Source organism: Ciconia boyciana, chromosome 8 (genome assembly GCF_034638445.1).
Source record: "Ciconia boyciana chromosome 8, ASM3463844v1, whole genome shotgun sequence".
Lineage (NCBI taxonomy): Eukaryota > Metazoa > Chordata > Aves > Ciconiiformes > Ciconiidae > Ciconia > Ciconia boyciana.
The window spans coordinates 62739233-62751555 of NC_132941.1; the positions used below are offsets into that span (position 1 = coordinate 62739233).

Below are 12323 nucleotides of genomic sequence, written 5' to 3' on the forward strand. Positions count from 1 at the left end.
TTCCTGGGGCACACGTGGCTGGATTACCTCCTTAGACCAATGCAGCTGCCTTATTTGTGGCAAGCACTCCTTCCTAAAAGCTATTTAGCAAGCAGGCTTGAACTGCACGGAGTCTTCCTAGCATCCACAAACGCAGCACAACCTGCCTGCTACCAAACACTGCAGTCCTAGTCAACACCTGCTGTGTGGTTTTTGGTTATGTTATAAATTCCTCTAGAACAAAAAAGTATAGATATAAAATTTGCTTTCACTGCTCATTTAAAAATCACATTGGAATTTTACCAGTTTGGTGATTGCTTACATATTAGGAAATCTCAAAGATCACTGGTTATTCTTTAAGATGATAAACTAACCAAGTTGAATATTGGAAAAAGAATTAGGAAGTTTAACACAAACAAATTTGACAAGGTGAGTATAAAGGCATATAATCTGAGGGAACTGTGGTGCTTCCTTTGCCAGATGTAGATAATGACTATAGAAGTTTGCTCCCTTTAAACTTGTATTTTATGCCATATAAAAGCACTTTGTCTTTTACTGTTCCTCCGTTCAATTACTTGATGTCACACAGCATTTCCATTCTTTCTTTTTTTCCTCAAAACCCCAAAACACAATACAACATGAATTCCTTGGTCTGACAGCTCAGAATCTCATGGAGAAAAGTAAGAATGTACTTACGACCAGAGGGAGTTTCTTCCTTGTGTGATGACTCCAGTGAATTTTGTTAGCCTTCGAGCGTCTACTTCAATCCACTGATATTGGTCATTTCTTCCTGCACACCAAGCACCATCATAAAAATCATTTTCATTAACACCTGCCTGAAAAGAAGGCAAAACTGTCTTCATAAATCAGAACCAAGAAACTGAAGGTCTTTCATGGGAAAAAGAAAAGAAAACATGAAGTCATTATTCATTCCACTTACTCCTTTGGCTCTCTTAAGACCCCCAAGACTGTCATTCTCAACAGCTATATGGAGCAACCAAAATATTTTCTTACTCAAAGCAGGGAGGGGAATTGTGCAAAGTCCCTTCAAAAACTAAGAACCATTACATATAAACTTAAGTTAGAGTGAGAGAGCATAAACAGAGCTTCAGTTCAGTCCACCTGTCTGTGCCTGTGGCCTGATAGAGCCTTTATCCAGAACAAATTATCCACGTGGTCTTCAGAGTTATGAAAGTCCTAAAAAGCCACCTCCAACCCATGTAAATAACGGTTGGCGCTGGAGCAATCTTCTTTCCCCTGGAAGTAGCAAAGGAGAGTGTAGGGTGTATGGAAACAATAATACCATTTCCCACCAATTTTCAATGCCAGAATTACTAATTTTCATCACTAGGGATGTGCCAGCCTTAGGCAAATTAATAGCAAAGGTAAAAAATTTAGGAATGCCCAGCTGTACTCCAACTTGTGTACCAATCTATATCCCCATTTATGTTGGCAGGAACACCACAAACAGTCTTCTCAACATTTTCAAAGAAATAGCTACAAGGTATTTTCAGCAAGCTGTATTCTAAATACATCCAAAATAGCATTTAAGGAAACACAGCATCTGAGGTCTTCAGATATTTACCTTATTACTAAAGCCCAGGAAATGTTTAGCACCAAGCTGGCTACTGCCACAGAGAGCACAAAAGCTTTTTAATATGGTTCTCTGAGGCTATGTGTATTTTTATGATATTTCATCTGTGTTTAATGTGGATTTATCATTGCCATCCACACAATTCCAAGAATGAATATCCTTAAATATTTCCCAAATACAAATGAAGAGTCTGGAAAACTTTGTAAGCTTACTTTAAAGACAGATCTTAAAACTCCAGTACACAGCTGTTATCTGTTCGGTGGTATATTTTCAGTTGGTATATGTATATACAAAATATAAATGAAGGACCCAAGAATACAACTGTCAAATTTCCCAAATTATCCCTCAGCTTCCCACTGAGCAGTATTAGCAGCTATTACAGTCATAGCTGGGTTACAATGGCAGAGATTGACAGGTCTGTCTACCTCCGCTTTTACAAATGGTTTCTACCAAAATAGGCATTGGGTAGGTCTAATTCACAGAGAGAGGATGCAGTTGTTGATCCCTTTATCCAATGCGAGTCTGGTGGCATATGAAGGAAGTGCTGCAAAACAATTTAATTTGTTCCTAAATTCCTAAGACTTCTTGTTTTTTCAGGTATTCAAATCTGAGATAGGACAGCTTAAAAATTACGTGTTTTCCTGCATCTGCCAAATTTACATTAAGCCACCTACTTCTGTGTATTAACTCTGATATTTTAAAGTGGAGTTCATATAAAAATCAAGGTACAACATACAGAGAAAAATTCTATTAACAATGAAAGATAAATTCTTCAAGGAGAAATGAACAATGGGAAAACATGAGAATATAAATATGATCACTGACCTGAGTTATAACCTTTTTCAAGAAAATGTTTCAATGCATTTTAAAATATGATGGAATTTGAAGTAGCCTTAGGGTTTAAAACCAATGCTTGCCAGGAAGCGTTAAGATCTGCAGAGCACCTTGAACCAGCATCGTGCTAATTCCCTTCACACTGATGAAATACACCAATTTCTGCAGACCAAGTACCCATATCTCTCATTGCTTCAGCTGGCATCCTTGGTCCTCATTCAGACTGATATTTCCCATTGGTGTGATGTTCATGAGGGTGTAAAGCTCACCTCTACATTACAGTGAGAAGAGGGAAGCAGAGGGGAGAAAAAAAGAGCTTATTTGCAAAAAAACCCCCTAAGTTACATACTCAAGTCTCCATGGTTTCAACTGGACTTAAATAAAGCTAAGCATGTGTTTAAGTTGTGTATCAAATATGGGCGGTCTAAGGGACATGCTTACAGTTATGCACAGCTTAAAATACTATAGTCTTAAATAGCGGCAAAGAGAGCATAAAAGAAAAAAGAAACTGTGCTGCTACTTCTTCCTGCTCTCCTATTTCTTGACATCAGCTTCTCTGAAGCTAAAAGAATATTGTTACTAGGTAAAGAGAAGCAGGTGTCTGTGTAACTATCACAGATGAGTACTTGAAAGAAAGAGGAGTTTAATCAATGAGAAGTTCTTATTAGAAATATTTTGATATTCCAATATATATTTCAAATTCCAATAAATTTGTGTTGAAACGTCTCTTTTCAAGCTTCAAGTCTGTATTTTTATTAAGGTGCTTTGGGTTTTGAATTTGTCCTATGGCCACTTCAAAATATTGTTTCTATAAAAACCCCTCATAAACTCAATCAAATATTTAGTACTTAAAATCGCTATTAAATTTCTTTGGAAAAAAATTTATTCCTGAAAGATAAGAACAATTATCATCAAATATTCTATCCAAGAATATAGATCAAGCTACCTTTTCCTCAGTATGATGTTTACTTGAATTTAAAAATTGTATATTGAATTAACAGAGATAATGGATTCAAGTTATGACATACATAACTTTAAGCTATACATTTTAAACACTTGCATTATCTTCATAAGAAGGAGAGTGAAGGAGCTAATGAAAATTGGAGCTAAGTACTAGGTCTTAAGCAAACCCTTTTTTTCTTGACTGAATTTTCAAGAACAACTCAAAGTCTAACCCAGCTTATATTTCACTTGTGGCCAAATGCAAAAACATTTCTCAATATACAGCGTCTTATGAAAAAATACTTTTTTGATATAGGAAAAGGGACTTTTTTCTGTCACTCCTTAATAAGTTATCTATAAATGTGAATGCTGAAAATTGTCATTCAAATAAAACAAATCAACTGCTTATTATGAACCCAGAAGCCAAGATGAAGGGAAATCAAAAAGTTACAATTCCTTTACAAGTGCTATGACTCCTGATTTTAATTCATGTTTCTCTTCCGAGTTAGACATATGCAAGACAGAATAAACACTTGCTCACATTATTACTGTTCCAAAAGCCTTATTCTATAATGAGAAGAAAGATATTACTGACTAAATGTATTCAAATGAAGAAAGAAATTTCAGTCTTCTGCCACAAGTCAGCTGGAACAGCAGTAAAAATATACCCAATATCAACCACTTCTGCTTAAATTATTCTCTGTTCTCAGCAGGGTGATCACAAACATTATTTTACCATAGGAAGTTTGGGAGGAGAAAAAAAAAAAAGCATTACTCATCACAGATATTTATAGCAACCACCACCAGTAGAGGAGAGAAGAATTAAAGCACACAGGCTGAAATTAGAACTTCAATAATTTTGTCTTTTGCTTGTGTTTTGATAATGGAGCTTTTCAAAAGGAACTAATGAAACAAAGAGCTGAAAAGACAAAAAGTAATACATCCTGCTTATTTGCATACACGATTGCATTACTTGGTTAATCTTCAGTGTTGTTTGGATTTCTCCAACCAGGAAAATAAGGAAGGGGAAGAAACATAATTTGATTAATTATTTCAGGTTTTAATCACTGCTAATTATTGTACAAGTGACAAATACTAATGACTTTTATCCAAGAAGGCACAGCACCTCAATGATTTTATGCTATGATTTTTCCTGAGGATGTTAACTACTGGTTGTGCCACTATTGCAGTTGCAGGCTAGATCTGCAATATATGAGGCTCTAGTAGCATTGCTCCTGCCCTCAAGAGGTCCCAGGTTAATCACCACATTCATACAGGACTGGGAGCAAAATCAGGTCCCACGCAGTGCAAGGTCACAAGAGAAGCAGATCCTAGAAGGTCTTATCCAGTCCTGCTAAGCCTGTCCTTCTTCAGAATAAAGCGTACGCTGCCTGATTAATTTCATACGCTTCAAATAATCTAAACAGAAAAAAATAACCCTCAGAAGCCTTTGAAAAAACTTCATTATTCTGTGAATTCCCTGTGAATCGAGGTAGTGCCAGTTACCTGGGGTGAGCCCTAAGCTTCTCAGCTGACTTTGCATCAGATGATGAGGTTGAGCAGTGAGTGGATTTTGTCTTAGTTCAGGGAGGAACACAATAGTCACATGAATACTGTGATGGCCCTGCGGTGATACCCGGACCATGCCACGAGGGCAGCAGTCCATAGAATTGCCCATCACCATGCATATAGCATAGTGCTCTTGTGAGACTCGAGCGGCACACCGGCACCTCAGAGTCTCTTTGACTTGGGCCAAGTGTTTTTCTTCACATACAGTTCTCAACAGCATGAAAACACAGCTGCTTAAATACCAGTGCCTTCTGCCTTTCCCCAGCGTGCTGCAACCGGCCCTTTTGAGCAGCAAACAGAAATCACCAGGGCTCTCATTACCCATCTGACACGTCAGTCCCCTGTAGGACCTATTCTTGGTTATCATAGAATCATTAAGGTTGGAAAAGACCTCTAGGATCGTCTAGTCCAACCGTAAACCTAACACCTCCATAAGCGTATATCCTTATAAGCATATATCTTTTAAATACTACTGAAATTCAGAAGCCTTAATGCAAAGTAAAATTAAGCACTGGAACCCAAGTGACAGGGAAGAGATCTGTAAATTCTAAGTGGCTTTGAAAAATTTTAAAGTGCTATTAATTTTAAGCTAATCCCAAGGTAGGCAGCATCTAAAGAAAACTGAAGGCAAGGCCCTACTTTTAACACTATCAATCATAGTGGTAACTTGAAGTGGTCAAGAGGTTTAGGGTATTACTGTATCTATAGTATACAGATAAACTTTCAGTAAAAAAAGCCTTTGATTCAAGGATTACTAGAAATCTTTGTTAGAGGTAAAGATGTAGCAGAGAAAAAGGGCTACATTTAAACAAGAAAAGTAAGCCAGAGAAGTCATTTTGCTATAAGCCTGGTGTTGTTGGGTTATTTGTATATGAGCCTCCCACAGTCCTGGGATCAGGTAAGTCCCTATACCAGAAAAGAGTAAAAACAGCTTTTGGATAATAAGGAGAATCAATCTATGTAGAATTTGTACAGCTCAAGAAAATGGCAACACAAAAGCCTGTATCAGGCAGAAGCATGACGTCTCGAAACCTTTGTTCACAGCAAAAAAGGCACCATCTTTTGAACAAAGAAGAATAAAACCCCAATTTGCATGGGACAGAAGGTCCTTTCACCCGAGACTCTGCACAGCACTCCAGGGAGGGGACAACAGCTCCCGCGCTGCAGAGGTGGGGACCTTATTCTCACAATAAATGCAAAAGAAACAACTGCCACAGAACTGGCAGAAACATTATGGTTATAACCAACAAGGCCCAGGCATGGCTGCTACCCAGCAGGTGAAGGTGGGATGGTAGAAGTGGGGGCCCCAAAGTCCTAGGGGACAGGACACCAAAAGAAATGCACTATGGTCTATCTGAGCCCCAGGAGCTTTTGGGAAGGAAGAGCTGAGTGGCACCTCACTTATGCTTGCTTCCCAGCAAGAGACTGTCTCCTCAGCTTCTGCTGGAGGCTCTGGACTATATTTAAGGGAAACATCACCCATAGATAAGACTCTTACACTTTTCTATTTGTTTTAATGCAGTGTTACTAGTGAGGACAGGACACCAGACTAGATAGACTCCTGGTCTAAACTAGTATGGTCATTCTTGTGTTTAAATAAGTTGGACTTTAACACCAGCATGAAAAAGGAGGAACCACAACCAACAAAGAATTCAGAGGTTTGCATCACAGCCCTTGGTCTTATGCCACTATATAAACAAAACTGTAATAAAATAATTAAGCATTCCTATAGAACCCATCTGCATACCATTTTTGCATTCATGAGTTTTTTTTTTTTCCTAGTAGAGAATATGAAGTAAAGAAGCAAACCACCTCACTCAGATCTCAAAAGGAATTAACTACGAAGGCTGCAGCTGGGACCTCATGCTGCACCCAACCCATTGTACCTGCACACCGGCTTGGAAAGGAAGAGCCTGTTCCCACCTCCGTGCTGCCTGCAGGATCCTGCCACTCACCTCCAGCTGGCTCTGCTGCTCCATGGGGCTGCATAGCAAAGTGGTTTACTGAGCTTTTGGACCAAAATTAATTCATTTAAACAAACAATGAAAAAAAAGGGGAGGGCAGAGCAGTTTTTCCCCCTGTAGAGAAGCTCACAGAGCTGTTTGTGCAGAAGCACTAGAAGAAGCTGAAGCAAAGAAAGGCAGCTGCACCGTGGGATTTTAACCAAGAGTGGTCCCTCCTTCCAGCAGCTGCCCACCATTACACTGCCGTGGGCACCATGTGAAATTGCACTGCTGATTAGAGCTCATCCTTCCTAGTCTCAGTCTTAGTTCATTAACTAGCAAACCCCTTCATCTGGAGAAAAAAATAATATCTAATGGAGGGTCTAATAATGAAAAGTATCTAATAAATGAAATAAACTTTAGAGATTTTTCACTGTTGGCTTGTTGCTAGTAACCTGTTTATGGCTTTGAGTTTTAAATGTTGTACTTTATTATGCAAAAGTAACATTTTTTACACTGGAAAAGACTATAATTCAGAAAACAGCACTAATAAAGTGGAAAACAGAAACACAAGAAATGGGAAAATAGAATTTGGTCCTGCAAAGCACCTAAGCACATCTTTAATATTAAATAAAAGAAGCTAAACCAGATTGTATGCTAGTGACTTCTGAATTGAAGCATTTTTTGGTAGCACAATCATTGCCTCTGAAAAGCTGCCTTAGGGCAAGTGCTTCACTTAAAACCACACTTTCAATTAATCATTGTCATTAACTCCAGGCAAACAACAAAAAAACAACTTGCTGCATGAGCTTCCTTCCAGGCTGATTGTTAAGGGAGCTGGGACAATTTCCCGCAGCTGGAAGGGAGCAGTTCTGGGCTGCCTCCACCGTTGCTTTACTCATAGAGGTCTGTTTGGATTTGCACCTTCAGCACACTAAGGTTGGAGTTTTTTCTAAGTAAGCCCCATGAATCTAAAGGTTATCCATCAACCTTATTCACTTCTATAATTCCAGTGTTTCCCCTTCATTTGAATTACATGAGCTGACAAAGTAGTCAGAACCGATAACCGTCCATTGGTTCTCTTTACAACAGTACAACCTTAAGCCATTCTCCCACTTAGGAGAAAAATTGATGTTACCTGAATATTAAGCCTTCCTCTGTGGGCCCCAAGGCCATACCGCTTTGCTGTAGAGGCATGGAGCTGGAAGTCAGTAATTTTTAATGTCTCTAGACCAAGTGGAGGACAATCTACAAAACAAAAGTTTGATTAAAATTTAATTAAAAAAAAAAAAGCACACAAAACAAACAAGTATTCAAAGTTTCTGGATTTCACTTGTGCCAGACTGGCTGGGGTCCTCAGCTGGTGTAAATGAGCACAGCACCACTGAAGTCAATGAGAAATGGCAGCTCTCATAAAATCAATGAAGCAATACTGATTTACACCAGCTGAGGATCTGGCTTTTTGAGGGTCTCAGATAGTTATCACTGCTTGCTGTATGCTTCAGTTTTTCATGGATATGCACAGTATTTCCTGTCAAGTGCTTTTCAGTACAAACTGCCAGTAAAATGGCCTTTTATTTTTCTCTCTTTTTGGCATTTTCTTTTTCATCTCTTGTTGTGGTATTTTTTTTCACCCTGTACTCATTCCAAGCTACTGTATGAAGTTATGTTTCTAATTAAAATCTGTTCTGGAAACTTCAATCACAGTCCCTCACGTTGCACAACAGCATCTGTTACAGAGGTCTGGGAGGCCGGGCAGCCGAGCTCTGCAAAGGTAATGACTAAGCACAGAGAGGGCAATTTTGAAGAAGGGGCCATCTCTCTAAGCTCCAAGTTGTGCTATCTCTCTAAGCTCCAAATTGTCCATCTCTCTAAGCTCCAAATTTCTTTCCTTGAAGAAAGAAAAGCAGATGCCATTACTTTAGCAGCTAGCCAACAATGCAGCAAACTAGAGCCTGGAGCTCTGGCTTTGGAAGATAAGATGTTGGAAAGAGTCTACTTCATGATTATCAGAAAAATATTCTGCTCTAAAATGACACCAGTCACCACAGTATTTATTTCCCTCACAATGCTTAGCATATTTATCCTCGAAATACCATGGCGAGGTGGGGAAGATCCACTCTCAGTGTTTCACAGGAGGTGAACAAAAGCACAGAGAGATACTTTGGGAGCACCTAAATTGTATAACAGAGCACAATTTAGAGACCCTGAAGTCAGCGCTAGCTGGAATTGGACAGTCTGCGTGGGGCAGAGGTGGAAAGCAGTGTCATACTTATTATTTAGATCAGGTACTTGTTAGGTTAGACTAGGTTTTGCACTGCTGTGGCCGTATCACTTCTGGGTTTGGATAGAGGATAGATTTTTTGCTGTAACTTGCACAACAGGCTGGGACAGAGACAGGAGCCAAGCACAGTCATGGAGCCCAGGCCACATTTCCAATCCCCACGCCACCCCTCCAGTCCCCAACCATCCCTCCTCACCACCTGCCTGACAGCCGGGTTTGCGATCTTGTTTGTGCCACGGTTGCTGGAGAATTGTCGAAGAGCTCGCTCCCATGCTCTATACCTGTATCCCACTTACATATATGTTCTTAATCACTCACCAAAACATCATGAGGGTATGTACCTGAGAATCTTATCCTGACCATGTCTAACTTTCAGGTGTAGTTTTGCATTACTATGCACAAACGGGCAAGACGTATGAAATTTCCTATGCGCCTCCTTATCTCATAACCTAAAATCCCTCAGGAAAAATATTACGTGCTGTCAATTCATGCAAGTATTTGTTCATCCTTAGGAAAGTTCTCACACAAATCCAGGGCCAAATGTCTCCATCAGAGGCAGTAAAGACAAATGTTAAATATTAATGTATTTTCTAAAGTACCAACAGGGATCTTACACAAGAGACACAATGTAGAGAGTTCCTTATTTCGAAAAGCTTTCAATTGAATTATCCAAAACAAAGAGGCAGGATGTATAAGGAAAGCCAGAGGAAGGTGTCGTGGTTTAACCCCAGCCGGAACTAAGTCCCCCCAGCCGCTCGCTCACTCCCCCCCGGTGGGGAGAGAATCGGAAGAGTAAAAGTGAGAAAACTCGAGGGTTGAGATAAAGACAGTTTAATAGGGAAAGCAAAAGCTGTGCGCGCAAGCAAAGCAAACCAAGGAATTCATTCAGTCCTTCCCACGGGCAGGCAGGTGTTCAGCCATCTCCAGGACAGCAGGGCTCCATCACGCGTAACAGTGACTTGGGAAGACAAACGCCATCACTCCGAACGTCCCCCCCTTCCTTCTCCTTCCCCAGCTTTATATACTGAGCATGACGCCGTATGGTATGGAATAGCCCTTTGGGCAGTTGGGGTCAGCTGTCCCAGCCGTGTCCCCTCCCAGCTTCTTGTGCACCTGGCAGAGCAGGGGGAGCTGAAAAGTCCTTGATTTAGTATAAACACTACTTAGCAACAACTAAAACATCTCTGTATTATCAACACTGTTTTCAGCACAAATCCAAAACATAGCCCCATACTAGCTACTATAAAGAAATTTAACTCTATCCCAGCCAAAACCAGGACAGAAGGAATAGCTCAGATATTTTTGTTTCATTGGCTGATTGTTTTAATTGCATTTCCTTATAGACTGTTTCATCTTTCATCGCACTCCAACTGGAAGAAGTCTCAAGCTCTGACAGATCTCTGCTGGGAGTAAATTATATAGCTGGGAACTGCCTGCCTTTCTTTAACAAGTCCAGTCCTCAAGACAGGTTTGCAAATCAATCTCGTGGTGTAATCCTGCAAACTCTTTTGCACTTTGGTATATTTTGCTCTGTGAACAGTCTCACCGTTCCCAGGCACTCAAAAGCTACCCAGAAGTACCCATGCCCGGTCTGAGCTGGAAATAAAAGCAAGCTGCTTACATACTCAGTTCATAAAATATCATTTAATTCCATGTTTTTACTGCACCTAACAAGGCTAAGGGGCAATCTACAGGTACTGCTAGGAGTTAATAAAAAAGTAGAAAATTTCCCACAAAGTGAACAGCCAGCTCCATCAGCAACAGATCCACTGAAGCTCGGTCTCTTCCAGATTGCGTTTTGCAGCCCGTTTTCCACCACCGAACAGGAGCAAAGGCTTACGGAGCTGCCCCGGGGGCAGGCAGCCCATCGCTGCTCCATAGGACGCACAGCCACGCGCTCTGCAGGCCCCTTCCTCACCATTGCTGTCTTCTGTACAGAGACCTATTTTCATGAAACCTGTAGGAAATACACTATTTTTGAGCCTGGTAGCTGCCTGTCAGACCTGGCTGAAGGTACCTGGAGTGACATACACCTGCCAATGTGTGTACAAGAAGGGAGTTTGGTTTTATTCAGGCTGAAATGTTACTAATTTACTATAAAACTGCAATATTCTTGGGTTGCCTGTGGACTTCAGGCAGGATTTCTTAGACTGCAAGATGGATATTTACAGGCTGAAAAATTGCCTGCATGTATTTGTGTGTATTATCTCTGTTTCTAGAGAAACTGAAGCCTAATAATAGACTAAAAAATGTTCATACGGATCTCAGCTAAATGTGCCTGACTGCTCTTTATTTTTCAAGAATGAGTTATTTGTATTGTCCATGAATGCATCAGATTAACAGGCCAATATTATGAAATGCTCAATTTAACAGGAGTTTTCAATGAAAGCAAGATTACGCTCTAAGAGCAGGCAGGAGCTATCTACGATGTGCCGTATAGATACCTTTGATGAAAACTGTGCAATACGTTGTTAACAATACGCTGTCCTTCCTCAACGTGCTCAACCTTACGATATTTCAAGTGAAATCATTAGGACCTTTACCATCAATTCAATAGTATCCAGGAATTAATTTTTTTACTGTTATCTATATAAATTAGTAGAACACCTAACTTGCTTTCTCTGGAAGTGAACTAGACTTTAAGCTGTGGCTTCATTAACTTACCAAATCACATGAAGATTTTTTGTCTTTTAACTTGGTAAGAAAAATCAAGTATTTTACTCCAATACTTGACTGAAAATTAATGAAAAGCATTCCTTTCACAGCTGGCCCCTCTTTCTCCAGTGACCATCCCAAACCACGAACAGAGCAGCAGGATTCTCCATAAAAGACCATTGACCTTTAGATGTTTCCGTCTGTGCAGCTCTGCACAGGGATGATATTCTTGGAGTCATCAAGCCTATTGTTTGCAGTAGCTTTGATGTATGGAATTTGTGCTGTTTTCCAGAAGAGAAGACCTTTGATTTTGCTTTTAAATGATATTATGTCTTCTATTTATAGCGATAATATTTTACTATTAACATTTTAGGAATATTATTTTTTTCCACATGCATATGAATTCCAGCATCAATAAAGGGATGAAAAGAGGAGCGTATTAGACCAAAACATCATCTGTAATGTACAGAGATGATGGGGGCAAATTTTTCAGTTCGGCCTCATCTGATTAACTCCAAGTTAC

General features: G+C 39.9%; 1 protein-coding gene across 1 annotated transcript in view; it reads right to left on the reverse strand.

Moving 5' to 3' along the window:
• CPXM2 (carboxypeptidase X, M14 family member 2) overlaps window positions 1–12323 on the reverse strand; it is a 77954-nt gene that overhangs the window by 42844 nt on the left and 22787 nt on the right. Inside the window, exons 2-3 of the mRNA XM_072870361.1 lie at window positions 8000–8109; window positions 676–815 (exon numbers count right to left, since the gene is read on the reverse strand). Coding sequence (XP_072726462.1) covers window positions 676–815; window positions 8000–8109 — 250 coding nt within the window. The remainder of the gene's footprint in view (window positions 1–675; window positions 816–7999; window positions 8110–12323) is intronic.